This window comes from Aquarana catesbeiana, linkage group LG09, assembly GCF_042186555.1.
Source record: "Aquarana catesbeiana isolate 2022-GZ linkage group LG09, ASM4218655v1, whole genome shotgun sequence".
In the NCBI taxonomy this organism is placed as follows: Eukaryota; Metazoa; Chordata; class Amphibia; order Anura; family Ranidae; genus Aquarana; species Aquarana catesbeiana.
The window spans coordinates 317,112,456-317,134,707 of NC_133332.1; the positions used below are offsets into that span (position 1 = coordinate 317,112,456).

A 22,252-nucleotide genomic window follows, 5' to 3' on the forward strand; every position below is an offset into this window, starting at 1 on the left:
ACAAAATAACCATCAATCGCCCTCGGTCTGGAGCTCCATGCGGGATTTTTCCTCATGGGGTGAGGATGGTCATGAGACAAGTGAGGGATCAGCCCAGAACTACACGTGAGGAGCTTGTGAATGATCTTAAGGCAGTTGGGATCACAGTCACCAAACAAACCATTGGTAACACAATACGCTGCCATGGATTGAAATCCTGCAGCGCCGGCAAGGTCCCCCTCCTCAGGAAGACACATGTCCAGGCCGTCTGAAATTTGCCAATGAACGTCTAAATGATTCAGAGAAGGATTGGGAGAAATTGCTGCGGTTAGATGAGATCAAAATTGAGCTCTTTGGCATTAACTCGTCCCGCCGTGTTTGGAGGAAGAAAAATGCTGACTATGACCCTAAGAACACCATCCTTACAGTCAAGCACGGAGGTGGAAACTTGCTTTGGGGCGGTTTCTCTGCTAAGGGTACAGACCAACTTTGCTGCATTGAGGGGCCAATGGACGGGGCCATGTATTGTAATATCTTGGATGAGAACCTTCTTCCCTCAGCCAGAACACTGAAGATGGGTCGTGGATGGTCTTCCAGCATGACAATGACCCAAAACATACCACCAAGGCAACAAAGGAGTGGCTCAAAAAGAAGCACATTAAGGTCATGGAGTGGCCCAGTCAGTCTCCAGACCTTAATCCTATAGAAAATTTATGGATGGAGCTGAAACTCTGAGTTGCCAAGAGACCTTAAGAATTTAGAGAAGATCTGTAAAGAAGAGTGGACCAAAATCCCTCCTGAGATGTGTGCAAACCTGGTCACCAACTACAAGAAACTTCTTACCTCTGTGCTTGCCAACAAGGGTTTCTTAACCAACTACTAAGTCATGTTTTGCTTGGGGATCAGATACTTATTTTACTCACTGATCTGCAACTCCATTTATAAAATTTGTATTGTGTGTTTTTGGTTGATATTCTGTTTGTATCATGTAAAATGCACCTATGATAAAAATTATAGACCCTTCATTTCTTTGTAAGTGGGCAAACTTACACAATCTGCAGGGGATCAAATAATTATTTTCCCCCACTGTACTTTGGTCCAAGCTGGACCTATTGCATTTAATGGTGAGTTATTGATTACAGAGCTGCAATCATTTGTGCTCTTTGTACCAGCCAAGATTTGAGCTTTAAACTTAATGTAGCCAGGATCATTAAAATAATAGTTCTGATTGCTTATTGAAGGCCTATCCTTGGTAAATTGCCCTTTACTTATGAGTACATGCATTTTATTATTTAAGAAATCCACATTAGGAATTTCTTTATGGTAACCACTCAACAGGTCTCTGTCTGTCTGTCTCTCCAAATGGTTTCTTGATTTGTGTACACCGTTCCCACTCAAGCACATAACCGTATGATGTCTCCAAATGGTTTCCTGGGTTCTTGTACATCGCGTCCCCTCAATCATTTAATCGTATGATGTCTCCAAATGGTTTCTCGCTTTTTGTACCTTGTGTACCACCCCATCATAAGACCATCTTACGTTCAGCATCACTTTATATTTCTTGTGTATGATGTCTGTCTGTCCTGTGCAATGTCTGTCTGTCTCTTACGTACAGGAGTCACGTTGGCCGACCTGACTGGCAGGAGGAAGGGAAAACTCCAGTGGTTAATGCATCCTAACCATTCCTCAGAAGCCCACAGTAATTCTATGGCTTGTGTACTCTGTGATTTGTGGCCTGTGACCAGTGTGTGGTGTCTTTCCATTGGATTCCACAAACAGTCTTCCCTATGTAGTTTGTGATCCCTACCATAATCTGTGATGTGGTGTTTTGCCGAATAGCTCTAGATTTAGATGTAGTCATGGGAAAAAAATTAAGAAATGATTATGAAAGTAACCAGAGCAGATAGAGCTTGGATTATGTTTAGTGGTGGACAATGGTGGATGTGACTCCCCTGCTTGGCTTTGTTATGGCACATCCATGGGGAAGAAATTTCAGTTTAGATGGGTGAATCTTGCCATCAGAAGCCAGAGAAGACATTGAAACCCTGCATTTAATACAACTAGTCATCAAGCTTCCTTAAAGTGTAAGTAAACCCCCCTATCGTTTTCAGCCAAGCATGGGTACCATATAAAAAGATCCAGGTAGCAGAGCATTTGAGATGTTAGGATCAGGATCTCCTAATTTTGAGCTATGGTTCCGATGGATGAGTACCCTATAAAAGATCAAGGTAGGAGAGTATTTGAGACATTGGGACCAGGGTCTCCTCATTATGGGCTTTGGTTCCAAAGCATGGCTACCATATAGAAGATTCAGCTAGGAGGGTGTTTGAGACATTGGGGCCAGGGTCTCGTCGTTATGGGCTTTGGTTCCAAAGCATAGGTAGCATCTAGAAGATCCAGGTAGGAGAGTGTTTGAGACGTTAGGATCAAGATCTCCTAATTCTGAGCTATGGTTTCAATGCAGTGGTACCATATAAAAGATCAAGGTAGGAGAGTATTTGAAACATTGGGATCAGGGTCTCCTCATTATGGGCTTTGGTTCCAAAGCATGGTTACCATATAGAAGATCCAGCTAGGAGGTTGTTTGAGACATTGGGACCAGGTTCTCCTCATTATGGGCTTTGGTTCCAAAGGATAGGTAGAATCTAGAAGATCCAGCTAGGAGAGTGTTTGAGACCTGGTCTCCTCATTATGGGCTTTGGTTCCAAAGCATAGGTGTCATATAAATGATCCAGCTAGCAGAGATTTTAAGACATTAAGACTAGGAGATCTAATTTTGGCGCAAGGTACAAGGGATGTAGACCGTGATTCTTCACCTAAGGTTCATGCTAACACTAACAACATGGTGATATATCTCCTGCACTGGGATTCTTGACACGTTATATAGAATCTACTGCATTAGTGTCAGTTGTTCCATGTCATATTATCTAAAATGACCAAACAAATTTAAATATTATCATTGGCTTCCGTCTGTGGTTTTGGGTTTTCCAGCTCAATTCTTGCCACCCTTTTGTTAAGTGGAACTCCAGCCAAATCATTTATTTATTTTTGTTCTGGATAAAGTTGGAATGAGTTAGGGCCTTGGCCCTTTTTGTTATTCTCTCTGTGTCTCCATTGAGTAGATTTCACTTTTTATTTTTTGGTATTACTTTGGTGTCACTGAGACCGACGGTGGGGTAAGAAAAACATAGCATATAAAAAGCTTCTCTTTTTGGCCATTTTTGCCTGACAATCCTCTTTTAATATACCTTTTGCTCTTTTTAAAATTAAACTGGAAAACAGGCTGTTGCTACAGCGATATATCTGGAGCGAAATTTAGGAATTTACCAGATGGCTGCAGAGGACATCAACCTATTTGGTATTTTAAATGCAATTTACAACTCTACATAAGGGGAACAACTGTGGAACAACGCAGGCCAGAGGACTTTTAAAAGGTTTCAAAGCAGGGGCTTCAAAAGAGGGACACTTATGGAGGAAGGGGGACAGAGGGCTTTGAGGAAAGGGGGGCAGAGGGCTTTGAGGAAGGGGGACTTCAAAAGAGGGACAGTTGTGGAGGAAAGAGGGACAGTGAGCTTTAGTTCCAAAATAGAGGTTTTTAAAAAGGAATAATGGTAGAGGAATGAGGGGGCAGAAGGCTTTGATTCCAAAGTAGGGAGTCCAAAAGAACAAGAATTGTGGAGGGACAAAGGGCTTTGGTTCCAAAGCAGTGACTCCAAAAGAGAGACAATTTTGAAGGGGGGGGGGGGGGCAGAGGGCTTTGGTACCAAAGTAGAGACTTCAAAAGAGGGACAGTTGTGGAGGAAAGAAGGGCAGAGAGCTTTAGTTCCAAAATAGGGATTTTAAAAGAGTATTAATTGTTGAGAAATGAGGGGCAGAGGGCTTTCATTCCAAAGTAAGGACTCAAAAAGAGGAAGAGTTATAGGGGGACAAGGGACAAATGAGCTTTGGTTTTTAAGTGGGGACTCTAAAATAGGGACAATTACAGAGGAGGGAGGGGGCTGAAGGCTTTGGTTGCAAAGCATAGACTTCAAAAGACGTACAGTTGTGAAGGAAAGAGAGGCAGCAAGCTTTGGTTCTAAAATAAGGATTCCAAGAGATGAATAAATGTGGAGAAACAAAGGGCTTTGGTTTCAAAGCAGGGACTCCAAAAGAGGGACAAGTATGAAAGGAGGGTGGTACAGAGGGCTTTGATTCCAGAGTAGAGACTTCAAAAGAAGGACTGCTGTGGAGGAACGAGGGGCAGCAAGTTTTAGTTCTAAACTTGGGACTCCAGATGAAGAATAGTTGTAGAGGAACAGGATAGAAAGGGCTTTGGTTTTAAAGCAGGGACTCCTAAAGAGGAATAGTTGTGGGAGAACAAGGGAAAAAGGGCTTTAGCTCCAAAGCAGGGACTCCAAAAGAGAGACAGTTATGGAAAAAGAGGGTGCAGAGGGTTTTGGCTTCAAAATAGAGACTTCAAGAGAGAAACAGTTGTAGGGGAAAGAGGGGCAGCAAGTTTTGGTTCCAAAAAAGGGTCTCCAAGAAAGGAATAGTTGTGAAGGAACAAGATACAGATTGCTTTGGTTCCAAAGCAGGGTCTGTAAAAGAGGAATAGTTGTGGGGGAATGAGGGACAAAGGACTAGAGACTTCAAAAGAGGAACAGTTGTGGAGGAAAAAGGGGCAGCAAGCTTTGGTTCTAAAATAGGGACTCCTAGAGAGGAATAAATGTGGAGGAATGAGGGACAGAGGGTATTGGTCCCAATGTAGGTGACTCCAAAAGAGTAATAGTTGTGGAGGAACAAGGGACAAAGGGCTTTAGTTCCAAAGCAGGGACTCCAAAAGAGGGGCAATTATGGAAGAAGGAGGGACAAAGGGCTTTGGTTCCAAAGCAGAGACTTCAAAAGAGGGATAGTTGTGGAGAAAAGAGAGGCAAAGAGCTTTAGTTCCAAAAATAGAGATTCCAAACGCACAGATACAATTAGGGCCTGAGGTTTTATTTCAGCCCTTCTATTCTGGAAACTTCACATTATAACAAATTTCCCTAATGGGGCCCTCTCCTGCTCCAGGCCCCATAGCAGCCAAGTTGTCTGCTTAGGGTTTGGTTAGGCCATGCCTTAGAAACACACTATGCAAATACACCCTCAAAGGCAGGTAGGTCTTCTGGATGCATAAGGAATTAGCCAAGTTTGTTTTTCTTACAAGAGATGATTATTCATATTTCAGAATATTTCCATGTGTAGTGAATACTGCATGTATGTAATAATAATTGGCGCTGTTTTCTTACCCCTCTTGTAGCAAGCCTTCCTGCCAGCGAGACCACCTCTCTCAACACAGAGAATATAGATGATGAGCACAGCAACTGCTGCACCCTGTGCCTGTAAGTCCTTTCACACCGTTTTGTTCCATGCTAAATCATTCTCGTTATTTCAATCTACAATATAATGCTCAAAATACATTAGTATATCAGAGAACGTATGTTTTAAAGTGGACCTGTAATTTTTCTAAGAGTACTGAGGTCACAGAGGTCAAGGTGCTCCCCTTGGCAATGCCTACATCTTCTGTTCTTTCCAAAAAGGTTGGTGTCCTCTTTGTTCAGGCATCACCTAAGTACAGCATCTACCTTCTAGACCAGCCTTTCTCAACCTCTTTATCCCAAAGGAACCCTTGAAAAAATGTTGGTCATTGGTGGTCAATGACAAAAATGCCCATACGTTGGTGATCAGTGGGTCGAATGCCCCCTTTATAGTAATGGTCAGATTGCCATCCTTACAGACAGGTAAAAAGATCATTAATGTCAGGCAGTTGGCTCTGCTAAATGGCACTGATCCTGGAACTATGCAGGAAGTGGAACCATCAGACGGGAGGTCAATCAGTCACAGCTCAAGGAACCGCTAGTGATATAAAGATATATATATAGAGGAATCAGGACCTCCTTCCTCATGCTGGTGATCCCTCTAGTGATATAAAGATCTATATAGAGGAATCAGGACCTCCTTCCTCCCACTGGTGACCCCTCTAGTGGAATCAGGACCTCCTTCCTCCCACTGGTGACCCCTCTAGTGATATAAAGATCCTCTCTAGTGATATAAAGATCTATATAGAGGGATCAGGACCTCCTTCCTCCTGCTGGTGATCCCTCTAGTGATATAAAGATCTATATAGAGGAATCAGGACCTCCTGCTGGTGATCCCTCTAGTGATATAAAGATCTATGTAGAGGAATCAGGACCTCCTTCCTCCTGCTGGTGACCCCTCTAGTGATATAAAGATCCTCTCTTGTGATATAAAGATCTATATAGAGGAATCAGGACCTCCTTCCTTCTGCTGGTGACCCCTCTAGTGATATAAAGATCTAAATAGAGGAATCCGGACCTCCTTCCTCCTGCTGGTGATCCTTCTAGTGATATAAAGATCTATATCGAGGAATCAAGACCTCCTTCCTCATGCCAGTGATCCCTCTAGTGATATAAAGATCTATATAGAGGAATCAGCTACCTCTGGAGGAACTCTAGGGTCCTATGGAACCCTGCTTGAGAATGGCTGTTCTAGACTGAGATACTGGCTCACAGATGACACATTTACCTGAACCCTGGTGCCTTTGCAGTTCTTAGTCATGTTCAAAAATGTCTGTCACAGATAAACCCCTACTGCAGCCTCTCACCTTGTGACTTGCTAAAAGCTGCAATATTTAAATCTGACCACTTAGGGGAAAAGAGACTTGAGAAAATGCTTCCTCCTTCCTGCAGCAGACTGATGACATCATAGCATCAGAAGCTGTTTGCCTTTAGACCCTCTGTCTCTGACTGTAACTATTTATGGAGCAATCAAGGAAGGAGAGTGTGAGGGGGGGGGGGGACTTCTCTAAATCATTCACCGACACACTGTCACAGTCAGGGGACCAGTAGCTATAGCAGTAGAGAGGCTCCCACTGACCAGAATGATAAGTATACAAGCAGATCACCCTGGCAGATAATGCAGGCTCACCCGTGGTGCAGGGTCTAAGCACTAACCAGTGTTCACCAGAGCTCCTAATGGTGGTTTTGGTTGTTTTTCTGTATGTTAGTACGAGGTTGTGGTCCTCAGGATCGCCCCACCAGGAGGTTAACAAGCTTGGGTCCTTAGGGGTGACTATTCAGTTCACATTAAGGCATTACTCATTGTATCTATTTGTATCAAGTTTTAGGTGTTTAGAAGGGCATCCACTCTACTTCTCTAATAACATCTTGTTTTCTTTTTTGCTTGTGCAGGAGTAAGTTGTCACAGACTGGCTGCTGGTAAGTACTAGATAAGTAAATGTGATGTTTGGTCACCTGTAATTGGGAAGATATAATCTCAGATTATTGTTTTTATAAAGAGCTTTTTTTTTTTTTTTTACTTGACTTGTTACCACCGTTAAAGTTAATCTCCATGGCAGATCTAAAAACACAACACAGCTAGAGTAACTACCTGAATTTGACTTGATTATAGCCTTTTATAGTTCTCTGCACATTGGAACTCTTACTGCATGAGGGTGGCATTAATAGGAATCAAGCAGGTGTGTGTATTTAATTATACTGAAAGGAACATGCTGATAGGAGGAGAGGTCAGTGTGCTGAGGTCATAACTCTGCTGTTGCTCCTTCACTTTCCAGTTACAGTCTGGGGGAAGTTGAGGTTACAGGCTGAGGTAGGGGCATTACAGGCTGGGGGAAAGGGTGGCTACAGGCTAAGGAAAAAGGGGGGGGGGGGTTACAGCCTATGGCAGGGTGGTTACAGCCTGGGGGCAGGGAGGTTACAGGCTGGGGTAGGGTGGTTTCAGGCTGGGGCAGGGGGTTACAGGCTAGGGGTGGTTACAGGCTGGGGCAGGGAGGTTAGAGGCTGAAGGATATGGTGGTTAGAGGCTGGGGCAGAAGGGGGTTACAGGTTGGAAAAAGGGTGAGGTTACAAGCTAGGGGAAGGGGGCTTACAGGCTGGGTCATAGGGGGTTACAGGCTGAGCCTGGGGGGAAAGGGGGATTACAGGCTGGGGCAGAGAGGTTACAGGCCGGGTCATAGGGGGTTACAGGCTGGGGCAGGGGGAAAGGGGGGGGTTACAGGCTGAGGCAGGGGGGTTACAGGCTGGGTCATAGGGTGTTACAGGCTGGGGCAGGGGGGTTATAGGCTGAGGGAAGGGGCAGTTACAGGCTTGGGGAAGGGGGGGTGGTTAGAGGCTGGAAGAAGGGGGGGTTACATGCTGGGGCAGAAGGGGTTACAGGTTGGGGGAAGGGAGAGTTTTACATGCTGCGGGCAGGGTGGTTACATGCTGGGGGAAGAGGGGATTACAGGCTGGGTGAAGGGGGTTTACAAGTTGGGGCAGGGGTGGTTGCAGGCTGGGGCAGGGAGGTTACAGGCTGGGGCAGGGAGGTTACAGGCTGGGGCAGGGAGGTTAGAGACTGAAGGGAAGGATAGTTAGAGGCTGGGGCAGAAGGGGGTTACAGGTTGGAGAAAGGGGGAGGTTACAAGCTGGGGCAGGGGGCTTACAGCCTAAGGCAGGGGGGTTACATGCCGGGTCATAGGGGGTTTTAGGCTGCGGCTTGGTGGTTACAGGCTGGGGGAAAGGGGGGGGGGGTTACAGGCTGAGGGAAGGGGAGGTGGTTAGAGGCTGGAGGAAGAGGGGTTACAGGCTAGGGCAGAAGGGGTTTCAAGCTGGGGCAGGGTGGTTAAATACTGGGGGAAAGGGGGGTTACAGGCTGGGGCAGAAGGGGTTACAGGTTGGGGAAAGGAGGGGTTATGAGCTGGGGGCAGGGCGGTTACAGGCTAGGGCATAGGGGGTTTCAAGCTGGGGCAGGGTGGTTAAATGCTGGGGGAAAGGGAGGAATACAGGCTGGGGGAAGGGGGTTTACAAGTTGGGGCAGGGTGGTTACATGCTGGGGGAAAGGGGGGGTTACAGGCTGAGGCAGAGGGGTTGCAAGCTGGGGCAGGGGGGTTACAGGCTGGGACGGGGGAGAGGGTTAAAGGTTGGGGCAAGGATGGATGGGGTTACAGCCTGAGGAAGGGGGGTTAAAGGGTGGGGGAAGGGGGAATTGCAGGCTGGGGGAAGGGAGGTGACAGCAACAGAAAAATGTCAGGTCACCAGGCTGGCTGTGATGTATAAATCTCAGGACTGGATGGACAGAAATACAAATAAATCTTTTGGCAGGTAAAGCCACCCTCTATATACTGTGTTGCTGTATTGCCTGAAGCCTTATTGATCAAATATATGACCTGCTGCCATTGCATTTATATAGTAAGTCAACCCCTGGACCAGATTGCTTAATTTGAAGGATTTAAAACGTGCTGAATGGCGGCCATACTTCAAAACTGCGTTTCATTTTTATTCTAACATCTGATTTTTTTTACCAGCCGAAAAGTGAAGAGATGGAACCGAGCTTTCCGGAGGAAATGTCGCCTGGCGGTTAAGTCGGTCACCTTTTACTGGATGGTTCTGCTCCTGGTCTTCCTGAACACGCTGACAATAGCCTCTGAGCACTACCGGCAACCTGAATGGCTGACGCAGATACAAGGTAATAGTGGCTGGAAGGAGGGTAGATGGGAGGACTACCGGTTCTTAAAGACGTAGTCCTTGTCAGGTAAATGAGGCACGGCGTATAGCGGGGTTATGCATTATTGATTTATTCAACAACACACAAAGTTGTTAAAGTGGTTGAAAACCCACAAAAAGAAAAAAAAAACCTGCAAGACAAAGGCATAATGAGCTAGTATGCATAGCATACTAGCTCATTATGAAATACTCACCTGAGATCGAGGCCCCCCGCTGCGGTCCCCACACACTGCTCCGGCCAGCAACATCGCTCCCCGTAGCTACAGGTAAGCCTTATTATAGGCTTACCTGTGTTAAAAAGTGGCTGTAAAGGTAAATAACAAGTTGGTTTCTTATATCTGACAAGCATTAACATAAAGTATACAATTCTTAAAATAATCGCTCCATAGCATAGTTCAAAGAACACAGCCAATAAAAAAAAAGGGGAATGCATCCTAAAAACAACGCGTTTCGTGAACATTAGCTTCACTTCCTCAGGAGTAGATGCCTTCCACATATTGTCTGTAAGAACCCAGCTTGATAATTGGTATAAAAACATTTGTTTAACATCTCCACATGACAACAGCCCCAGGGTGTCTGACCCGGGAACTGTGGATGGGACCCATGACACCCCAACTAGACAACCGGATGCAGCACAACCAGATGCAGCACATTGTGGATAAGGATTGAAAAACAAAGATCCATGCATTACCTACTCCTGACCCCTGCATTCTATACATTACCCACTCCTGACCCCCCCTGAACTATGTACATTACCTACTCCTGACCCCTGCATTCTATACATTACCCACTCCTGACCCCCCCTGAACTATGTACATTACCCACTCCTGACCCATGCATTCTATACGTTACCCACTCCTGACCTCTAAACTATGTACTTACCCACTCCTGACCTATAAACTATGTACATTACCCACTCCTGACCCCTGCATTCTATACGTTACCCACTCCTGACCTCTAAACTATGTACTTACCCACTCCTGACCTATACACTATGTACTTACCCACTCCTGACCCTTGCACTCTGTACATTACCCACTCCTGACCCTTGCACTCTGTACATTACCCACTCCTGACCCCTGCACTCTGTACATTACCCACTCCTTACCCATGCATTCTATACGTTACCCACTCCTGCCCTCTAAACTATGTACTTTCCCACTCCTGACCCTTGCACTCTGTACATTACCCACTCCTGACCCTTGCACTCTGTACATTACCCACTCCTGACCCTTGCACTCTGTACATTACCTACTCCTGACCCTTGCACTCTGTACATTACACACTCATGACCCTTGCACTCTGTACATTACACACTCCTGACCCTTGCACTCTGTACATTACCTACTCCTGACCTACTCCTGACCCCTGCACTCTGTATAGTACCCACTCCTGATTCCTAAACTATGTACTTACCCACTCCTGCACTCTGTACATTACCCACTCCTGACCCCCCTGAACTATGTACATTACCCACTCCTGACCCCTGCATTCGATTACTTTACCCACTCCTGACCTCTAAACTATGTTCTTACCCACTCCTGATCCTTGCACTCTGTACATTACCCACCCCTGAACTACAGTGTATCTGGAAAGTATTCACAGTGCTTCATTTATTCCACATTTTGTTATGTTACAGCCTTATTCCAAAAATGGATGCAATTTATTAAAAGTAAAAAAGGAAAAGAAAATCCCATGTACATAAGTGTCACAGGCTCCTCCCATGTGCATAAGTATCACAGGCTCCTCCCATGTGCATAAGTATCACAGACTCCTCCCATGTACATAAGTATCACAGACTCCTCCCATGTACATAAGTATTACTGACTATTCCTATATACAAAAGTATCCCAGGCTCCTCCCCTGTACATAAGTATCACAGGCTCCTCCCATGTACATAAGTATCACAGGCTCCTCCCATGTACATAAGTATCACAGACTCCTCCCATGTACATAAGTATCACAGGCTCCTCCCATGTACATAAGTATCACAGGCTCCTCCCATGTGCATAAGTATCACAGACTCCTCCCATGTACATAAGTATCACAGACTCCTCCCATGTACATAAGTATCACTGACTATTCCTATATACAAAAGTATCCCAGGCTCCTCCCATGTACATAAGTATCACAGACTCCTCCCATGTACATAAGTATCACAGACTCCTCCCATGTACATAAGTATCACAGACTCCTCCCGTGTACATAAGTATCACAGGCTCCTCCCCTGTACATAAGTATCACAGGCTCCTCCCATGTACATAAGTATCACAGACTCCTCCCATGTACATAAGTATCACAGACTCCTCCCATGTACATAAGTATCACAGACTCCTCCCATGTACATAAGTATCACAGGCTCCTCCCATGTACATAAGTATCACAGACTCCTCCCATGTACATAAGTATCACAGGCTCCTCCCATGTACATAAGTATCACAGGCTCCTCCCATGTACATAAGTATCACAGCCTTTGCCATGACACTCAGAATTGAGCTCAGGTCCATCCTGTCTCCACCAATCATCCTTGAGATGTTTCTACAACTTGATTGGAGTCCACCTGTGGTAGATTCAGTTGATTGGACATGATTTGGAAAGGCACACCCCTGTCTATAGAAGGTCCCAAAGTTAACAATGCATGTCAGAGCACAAACCAAGCCATGAAGTCCTAGGAATTGTCTGTAGACCTCCGAGACAGGATTGTATGGAGGCACTGATCTGGGGAAGGGTAGAGAAACATTTCTGCAGTATTAAATTTACCAATGAGCACAGTGGCCTCTATCCGTAGGGAAAAAAGTTTGGAACCACCAAGACTCTTCCTAGAGCGGACCGTCCGGCCAAACTGTGCGGTCTTGGGAAAAAGCCCTTAGTCAGGGAGGTGACCAAGAACCCGATGGTCACTCTGACAGAGCTCCAGCATTTCTCTGTGGAGAGAGGAGAACCTTCCAGAAGAACAACCATCTCTGCAGCACTCCACCAATCAGGCCTGTATAGTAGAGTGGCCAGATGGAAACCACTCCTCAGTAAAAGGCACATGACAGCCCGCCTGGAGTTTGCCAAAAGACACCTGAAAGACTCTCAGACCATGAGAAACAAAATTCTCTGGTCTGATGAAACGAAGATTGAACTCTTTGGCCTGAATGGTAAGCGTCATGTCTGGGGGAAAGCAGGCACCGCTCATCACTTGGCCAATACCATCCCTACAGTGAAGCATGGTGGTGGCAGCATCATGCTGTGGGGATGTTTTTCAGCGGGAGGATCTGGGAGACTAGTCAGGATTGAGGGAAAGATGAATGCAGCAATGTACAGAGACATCCTTGATGAAAACCTCCTCCAGAGCGCTCTATACCTCAGACTGGGACGAAGGTTCATCTTCCAACAGGACAACGATCCTAAGCACACAGCCCAGATAACAAAGGAGTGGCTACGGGACAACTCTGTGAATGTCCTTGAGTGGCCCAGCCAGAGACCAGACTTGAACCCAATTGAACATCTCTGGAGAGATCTGAAAATGTTTTTTGCACTAGGGGTCGACCGATTATTGGTGCGAATCGGTAACAAACTTACCGATTTTACCGATATTGCTGAAGTGGTCAAGCAGCTGCAGGCATCACCCCGGTACCATTCTTTAGATCGGACGGTTGGCTTTCCAATAATACCAACAGATGCTGCTAATCATAAGTATCATAAGTAGCGGGAGGGGACACCACCCCCCTCCTGCCACCTTCCGCTGCTCAGCCTGGGTCTCCTGTCCCACCGGGAGGCCCGAGCGACCATGTCCGCTGGCTGGCCAGAGACCCGCACAAAGCAGATAGCTTTGTTTGGGTCTCAGGTCTAGTAACCCGGAAGAGATGTCATGACGTCACTTCCAGATTACTCTCATCCTAAAGGCGCCAGTTTTAAAAAATAGAAAGTATTCAAAAAAGCAGATATTGGCGTGCAGTGGAGGGGTTAGGGGTCTTATAGACCCCAGATCTCTCCATAAAGAGTACCTGTCACCACCTATTACTGTCACATGGGATGTTTACATTCATTATAGACCCCAGATCTCTCCATAAAGAGGACCTGTCACTGCCTATTACTGTCACATGGGATGTTTACATTCCTTGTGACCATAATAAAAGCGATTAAAAAAAAAAAAAAAGTAAAGGGACAGTGTAAAAAAAAAAAAAGTTAAATCTACAAAATATCGGCACCTGATATCTGGTATCGGCCCTGGAAAAACGATATTGGTTGACTCCCTACTTTGCACCGACACTCCCCATCCAACCTGATGGAGCTTGAGAGGTCCTGCAAAGAAGAATGGGAGAAACTGCCCAAAAATAGGAGTGCCAAGCTTGTAGCATCATACTCAAAAAGACTTGAGGCTGTAATTGGTGCCAAAGGAGCTTCACCAAAGTATTGAGCAAAAGCTGTGATATGTATATGGGAGGAGCCTGTGATACTTATGTACATGGGAGGAGTCTGTGATACTTATGTACATGGGAGGAGTCTGTGATACTTATGTACATGGGAGGAGCCTGTGATACTTATGTACATGGAAGGAGCCTATGATACTTATGTACATGGGAGGAGTCTGTGATACTTATGTACATGGGAGGAGCCTGTGATACTTGTGTACATGGGAGGAGCCTGTGATACTTATGTACATGGGAGGAGCCTGTGATACTTATGTACATGGGAGGAGTCTGTGATACCTATGTACATGGGAGGAGCCTGTGATACTTATGTACATGGGAGGAGCCTGTGATACTTATGTACATGGGAGGAGCCTGTGATACTTATGTACATTGGAGGAGTCTGTGATACCTATGTACATGGGAGGAGCCTGTGATACTTATGTACATGGGAGGAGCCTGTGATACTTATGTGCATGGGAGGAGCCTGTGATACTTATGTACATGGGAGGAGCCTGTGATACTTATGTACATGTAAGGAGCCTGTGATACTTATGTACATGGGAGGAGCCTGTGATACTTATGTACATGGGAGGAGTCTGTGATACTTATGTACATGTAAGGAGCCTCTGATACTTATGTACATGGGAGGAGCCTGTGATACTTATGTACATGGGAGGAGCCTGTGATACTTATGTACATGGGAGAAGTCTGTGAAAGCTATGTACATGGGAGGAGCCTGTGATACTTATGTACATGGGAGGAGTCTGTGATACTTATGTACATGGGAGGAGTCTGTGATACTTATGTACATGGGAGGAGCCTGTGATACTTATGTACATGGGAGGAGTCTGTGATACTTATGTACATGGGAGGAGCCTGTGATACTTATGTACATGGGAGGAGTCTGTGATACTTATGTACATGGGAGGAGTCTGTGATACTTATGTACATGGGAGGAGCCTGTGATACTTATGTACATGGGAGGAGTCTGTGATACTTATGTACATGGGAGGAGCCTGTGATACTTATGTACATGGGATTGTTTTTATTTTTAATAAATTTGCAAAGATTTCAAACAAACTTCTCTCATGTTGTCATTATGGGGGATATTTTTTTTGTATAATTTTGAGAAAAATATTGAATTTAATCAATTTTGGAATAAGGCTGTAACATAACAAAATATGGAAAAAGTGAAGCGCTGTGAATACTTTGTATATTACATACTCTTGACACCTGTATTTTGTACATTATATACACCTGACACAGGCACTCTATATGTTACATACTCCGGTTACCTGCACTCTGTATGTTACATGTCTTTGTCTCCTGTGCCCTTCACACTGTTAGCACAATTTTACCTCACCCAGATTTCTCCACGTAGCACATTGGCAGCAGGCTAGGGGGGAGGGGGGGGGGGTGGTCGGGCTCAGGCCCTGGCCCTGGAGGGGCCCTTTCAGGTAGGCTGTACGGGGCACCATGATTTCTAACAGCGGCCCTTCCATTTTTCCATGCTATCTTCCAGGCTACGCTAATAAAGTGTTGCTATCTCTTTTCACCGTGGAAATGCTCCTCAAGTTATACAGTCTGGGGATCCATGCCTATTTTGTGTCATTCTTCAATCGCTTTGACTGCTTCGTGGTGTGCGGGGGAATTTTGGAGACAGTCCTGGTGGAGTTCCATATCATGTCGCCTCTGGGGATCTCTGTCTTGCGCTGCGTCCGGCTCCTCAGGATCTTCAAGGTCACCAGGTCAGTGAGGTTTCCTGTTAGTTATGTGGGTGAGAAGACATCTGCATAGGGGTATAGAGTGAAGATGCACCAGCAATGTGGAGAGTCATCACTCTACTCTTTTCTATTGTTAGCATACACCGATTAACCATAACTTTATGACCACCCCAGCTAATATTCAGTAGGTCCTCTTTAGCCAGCAAAACAGCCCTGAGGTATGGACTCCACTAAACCTCTGAAGGTATGCTGTGGTATCTGGCACCAAGCCATGAGTAGTAGATCCTTTAGGTTGGGAGGTGGGGCCACCATGGATGGGACTTGTTTTGCCAGCACATCCCACAGGTGCTCGAATGGATGGAGATCTAAAGAATTTGGAGGCTAAATGAACACCTCCAACTTGTTGTGTTCTTCAAACCATTCTTGAACCATTTTTCCAAGTGCGGCAGGGCTCATTATCCTGCTGAAAGAGGCCACTGCCATCAGGGAATACTGTTTCTATGAAGGGGTGTACTTAGTCACCAACAGTGTTTAGGTAGGTGGTATGTGTCCAGAAACATCCACATGAATGGCAGGAGCCAAGGTTTCCCTGCAAAGCATCACACTGCCTCCGCCGGCTTGTCTTCTTCCCATACTGCATCCTGGTGCCATCTCTTCCCCACAGGGCTGGCCCTACCATGGGTCCCAGTGGGTCCATTGGACCCAGGCAGCACTTTGAGAGGGGCAGCAAATTGAACCAAGGTCGCTTCTCTTTCTCTTCTGTTTACCCAGCAAATTGACGACCAATTCCTCCCACTGACAGGGACTCTGCCCCCCACCCCAAAGTACCTTGTCCCCATCTTGATGGGAACAAGGGCCCCTTCACCCCAACCCTGGGGGGTGGTTGTAGGGGGTCAGCAGGCAGAGAGCTTATCAGAATCTGGAAGCCCCCTTTAACAAGGAGGGTCCCCCAGACTTCTGCCCCCCCTAATCATGTGAATGAGTATGGGGTACATAGTTCCCTTACTCATTCACCAAAAAAGTGTAAAAAGTGAGTAAAGACACGACGCAAGTTTTTGACAAGTCCTTTATTAAAAATTTTTTAAAAACTTCCCCGAGTGGCTCTGTCTTCTTGTGACATCTTCGACCGAGGCATAATGGGTCGATGACATCACAAGGGGGTGGCTGATGACATCATCTGCTCACTCTGCCCCTTAGTTATTTAAGAACTGTCAGACGGCGGAGCAGGCAGACGGCGGGAGCCTTCACCAACACCGGAGGTTTTTTTTTCTTTTTTTGGGTCCAGCGGTGCGGCAGGCATTGTGATTGATGATGGATCTACACCAGGGGAAATTTCTTTTTTTTAAATAAAGGACTTGTATTGTCTTTACTCACTTTTTACACTTTTCTGGCGAATGGGTAGAGGTACTATGTACCCCTGTCACTGGGAGGAATAGTGTCCCATCATTGGTATCGGTGGAAGAAATAGTGCCCCATCATTGGTATCAGTGGAAGGAATAGTGCCCCATCATTGGTATTAGTGGCAGGAATAGTGCCTCATCATTGGTATCAGTGGGAAGAATAGTGCCCTATCATTGGTATCAGTGGAAGGAAGAGTGTCACATCAGAGAGATCAGTGGGAGGAAGGAATAGTGCCCATCACTAGTATCAATGGGAGGAATAGTGCCCCATCATTGGTATCAGTGGGAGGAATAGTGCCCCATCATTGGTATCAGTGGGAGGAATAGTGCCCCATCATTGGTATCAGTGGGAGGAATAGTGACCCATCATTAGTATCAGTGGGAGGAATAGTGGAATAGTGCCCCTTTCATTGGTGTCAATGGAAGGAAGAGTATCCCATCATTGGTATCAGTGGGAGTAATAGTGTCCCATCATTGGTATCAGTGGGAGGAATAGTGCCCCATCATTGGTATGAGTGGGAGGAATAGTACCCCATCATTGGTATCGGTGGGAGGAATCATGTCGCATCATTGGTGTCAGTGGGAGGAATAGTGTCCCATCATTGGTATCAGTGGGAGGAATCATGTCGCATCATTGGTATCAGTGGGAGGAATAGTGTCCCATCATTGGTATCAGTGGGAGGAATAGTGCCCCATCATTGGTGTCAGTGGGAGGAATAGTGTCCCATCATTGGTGTCAGTGGGAGGAATAGTGCCCCATCATTGGTTTTATTGGAAGGAAGAGTATCCCATCATTGGTATCAGTGGGAGGAATAGTGTCCCATCATTGGTATCAGTGGGAGGAATAGTGCCCCATCATTGGTGTCAGTGGGAGGAATAGTGTCCCATCATTGGTGTCAGTGGGAGGAATAGTGCCCCATCATTGGTTTTATTGGAAGGAAGAGTATCCCATCATTGGTATCAGTGGGAGGAAGAAATTGTGCCCCATCATTGGTATCAGTGGGAGGAATAGTGCCCCATCATTGGTATCAATGGAAGGAAGAGTGTCCCATTGTTGGTATCAGTGAGAGGAATAGTGTCCCATCATTGGTATCAGTGGGAGGAATCATGTCGCATCATTGGTATCAGTGGGAGGAATAGTGTCCCATCATTGGTATCAGTGGGAGGAATAGTGCCCCATCATTGGTGTCAGTGGGAGGAATAGTGTCCCATCATTGGTATCAGTGGGAGGAAGAAATTGTGCCCCATCATTGGTATCAGTGGGAGGAATAGTGCCCCATCATTGGTATCAATGGAAGGAAGAGTGTCCCATTGTTGGTATCAGTGGGAGGAATAGTGTCCCATCATTGGTATCAGTGGGAGGAATCATGTCGCATCATTGGTATCAGTGGGAGGAATAGTGTCCTATCATTGGTATCAGTGGGAGGAATAGTGTCCCATCATTGGTATCAGTGGGAGGAATAGTGCCCCATCATTGGTATCAGTGGGAGGAATAGTGTCCCATCATTGGTATCAGTGGGAGGAATAGTGCCCCATCATTGGTATCAGTGGGAGGAATAGTGCTCCATATCAGTGGAAGTAATCATTGCCAAAGGGCCAGATAAAGGCAGGCAAAGGCCCACAGATTGGAGACCACTGCCCTTTGATCAATCAAGACATATATCCAATCCCAATTTACATGTCTTGATTGCTTAAACTTACTTCGGAATGAGACCCATAGTGCCTTATGGGCCTGTGTTAGGGGGGTGGGGGGGAATTCAAAACCCATCTGGTGCAAACAAAAGACCGTTAACACAGGCCTTATATGATCTGGTGTTGTATAGCATGTTTATGTAGCTATAGTGCATGGTAATGTATGTATTTCATAAAGAACACAGTGTGTCACATTACCTGGCATCCTTCTCTCTCTTTCCCACCTTGCCATCACTCTCCTCTCCAACATACAGACACTGGGCATCGCTAAGTAACCTGGTCGCCTCCCTGCTGAACTCCATGAAATCCATTGCTTCTTTACTGCTACTTCTCTTCCTCTTCATCATCATCTTCTCCTTGCTTGGGATGCAGCTCTTTGGCGGAAAATTCAACTTCGACGAGACCCAGACCAAAAGGAGCACCTTTGACACGTTCCCTCAGGCACTGCTCTGCGTCTTCCAGGTGACCAATTTTGACATTTGGATTGGGTTTTTCATGGGCAGGGATCCCATATACAGTTTATTGGAACAAGGCTATATGTAAAAACCATAGCAAACAAACAGAAACCAGTCTCACTGATTGGTCTACAATAAATTCATGAAGGTTCAACTTGGCTGCTCTAGGTTACAACACCTTTGTTGTCACAGTAGAGGTCATTTACAAAAACTGGAAACAATTGTGGAAGAGTGGAAATTTCAGATTTTGTATTTCATTTGAAAGATGAAATCTGGTTGGTTGTCTATTTTTATATGGATTGTACTGTGTCCATTACATATGGGTTTTGCCCCTTGCCACACGGTTGATTTGACACATTCTCCCCAGAACTGCCCATTGTCTTTTAGGTGACCATTCTTGACTTTTGGACTGGGATTCCTGGGCAGGAATTCCATATACAGTACAAAGCTATGATGTTTAGTTGGCCACATATGGATTGTAGTGTGGTATTTACATATGTGTTTAGCCTCTTGCCACATTGTGGATTTGACACGTTCTCTCAGGAATTGCCTACAACTTTCCAGGTGACCATTCTTGACTTTTGAATTGGGTTTCTTTGGCAGGGATCCCATATACAGTACAGGGCTATGGTGTGTATTAGGCCCTAGTAGGCCATATATGGATTGTAGTGTGGTAATTACATATGGGTTTAGATCCTTCTAATTTTGTGGTTTTGACACATTCTTTTGGGAACTGCCCACTGCCTTCAGGTGACCATTCTTGACTTTTGAACTGGGTTTCATGGCCAGGGATCCCATATACAGTTCAAGGCTATGGTGTGTATTAGGCCGTAGTAGGCCATATATGGATTGTAGTGTGGTAATTGCATATGGGTTAAGCCCCTTGCCACACCGTTGATTGGACATGTTCTCTCGGGAACTGCCCACAGTCTTTCAGGTGACCATTCCTGACTTTTGAATTGGGTGTCTTGGGCAAGGATCCCCTATGTAGTTTAATTGCATAAGGCTATGGTATGTAGTAAGCCATAGCAACCATTCAGAAACCAGTCTCTATAGTTTGTCTACAGTAAATTCATTAAGGTTCCACTTGGGTGCTTTACGTTCTAGCACCCTTGCTGAGAACACAATAGGGATGATTTATGGAAAATTGGAACCACTGTGGAGAAGTTTCTCAAAATGACCATATTTCCTGTTTCATTTGAAAGATGAAACCTTTTTGGTGGTCCATTTTTATATGTATTGTACTGTGGCAATTACATAGGGGTTTAGCCTTGTGCCCCACCGTTGAGTCGACATGTTCACTCGGGCATTGGGTTTCAAGGGCAGGGGTCCCAGACACAGTTTAATTGTACAAGGCTATGGTGTGTAATAAACCATAGTAACCAATTAGAAACCAGTCTCATTGGTCTGTCTAAAGTAAATCTATAAAGGTTCCACTTGGCTGACATAGGTTACAGCACCTTTGCTCTTACCCAGTAGTGATCATTTACTAAAAACTGGAACAACTGTGGAGGAGTTTCGCAAAATAACCAGATTTCTTATTTAATTTGAAAGATGGAACCTGGAATGGTTGTCCATTTATGACTTTTGGCTTGATTATTGGATGGGGTTTTATGGGCAGGGATCCCATACACAGTTTAATTGTATAAGGCTATGGCATGTGCTAAGCTATAGAAAACAATCAGAAACCAGTCTCATTGGCCGGCCTACAGTAAATTCATAAAGGTTCTACTTGGGTGCTGAAGGTTACTCCACTCTTACACAGTAGAGATAATTTATGAAAACTGTAACAGCTGTGGAGGAGATTCTCAAAATGATCAGATTTCTTGTTTCAACCAGACGAAATCTGGTTGGTTGTCCATTTTTATATGTGCCAATTACATATTGATGTAGCCCTTTGCCCCACCACGGATTTGGACTCTGAGGCACTGCCCATTGTCTTTCAACTTTTTGGGGGGGATTTTGTTACGTGGGCAGGGAACCCATATACAATACAAGGCTATGGTTTGTTGTAGGCCATAGCAACCAATGAGAAACCAGTCTCATTAGTCTGTCTACAGGAAATCCATAAAGGTTCCACTTGGCTGATATAGGCTACAGCATTTTTGCTCTTACATAGTAGAGATAATTTATGAAAAATTGGAACAACTATGGAGGAAATTCTCAAAATGACCAGATTTTTTGTTTCATTTGAAAGATGGAATCTGGTTGGTTGTCCCCTTTTTTAGTATGGATCTAAATATGGACTTGGCCCCCTGTCCCACTGTGGAAGAACCGTTTTTCTTGATTTTATAAATTTACTATTGTTTAATCACGGTCATGTGATATTTTAAGTTCTTTCAGGGTTTTTATTCGATATGTGCAAAGAGAGATCACACAAATACTTAAAAGTATAACATTTATTAAAAGTATTGACAGATGCAGATAATATTAGAAAATATGACAGGATACTTATCTAAAGGTGCTGTTTCCGCCATGGGTCCCGTAACATGGCACAGGTGACCACAGATGCGTACCTCCATGAGGTAGCTCTGATGTGAGACAAAGACCCTATAGCACAGGTGTCAATCACAAGGCCCCCGCGGGCCAAATCCGGCCCTCCGGGCAATTTCATGTGGCCCTCGCACCTCTCCTGCATCTGCAGGAGAGCTCTGGTCTTCCTCCAGACCCCTACTTTCTGCTTTCAAGCAATGCATCCAGCTTCTTCCCAGCAGCAGCATAAGGAAAGGGGGGTGCACTGTGATGTAAGGGAGAGTGGGGGACTCAACTTCTGATGGTGGGGTGGCTCTTGACATCTAATGTAAGGGGAGGGGATGCGTTGGACATCTAATCTTACAGATACAACCGGCTCTTTTGAGGGCAATCATAATGCTGATGCGGCCCACGATGAAATTGAGGTTGACACCCCTGCCTTATAGGATTTGGCTGGGGTAATATAGAACTTGTGCATAAGAAAAAAAAACCACCCTCGCCCAACACCCCTGGTAAGCAACGATATGACCTTCACATTCCTGAGGCGAGGGGGCTAGCTTGTCCATATATGGCTCCTTGACCAGGATTTGGAGG

At 45.4% G+C, this 22,252-nt stretch overlaps 1 protein-coding gene across 5 annotated transcripts in view; it reads left to right on the plus strand.

Annotated features, from left to right (window-relative positions):
* CACNA1F (calcium voltage-gated channel subunit alpha1 F) overlaps positions 1 to 22,252 on the plus strand; it is a gene marked incomplete at its 3' end in the record, with an annotated part of 158,349 nt that overhangs the window by 70,726 nt on the left and 65,371 nt on the right. For 4 of the 5 annotated variants that reach the window (XM_073600743.1, XM_073600741.1, XM_073600740.1 and 1 more), the window contains 6 exon segments: positions 1,595 to 1,678; positions 5,255 to 5,336; positions 7,206 to 7,232; positions 9,317 to 9,477; positions 15,438 to 15,663; positions 18,986 to 19,193. In XM_073600743.1, the coding sequence (XP_073456844.1) occupies positions 1,595 to 1,678; positions 5,255 to 5,336; positions 7,206 to 7,232; positions 9,317 to 9,477; positions 15,438 to 15,663; positions 18,986 to 19,193 (788 nt within the window). 5 annotated transcript variants of the gene reach the window in all.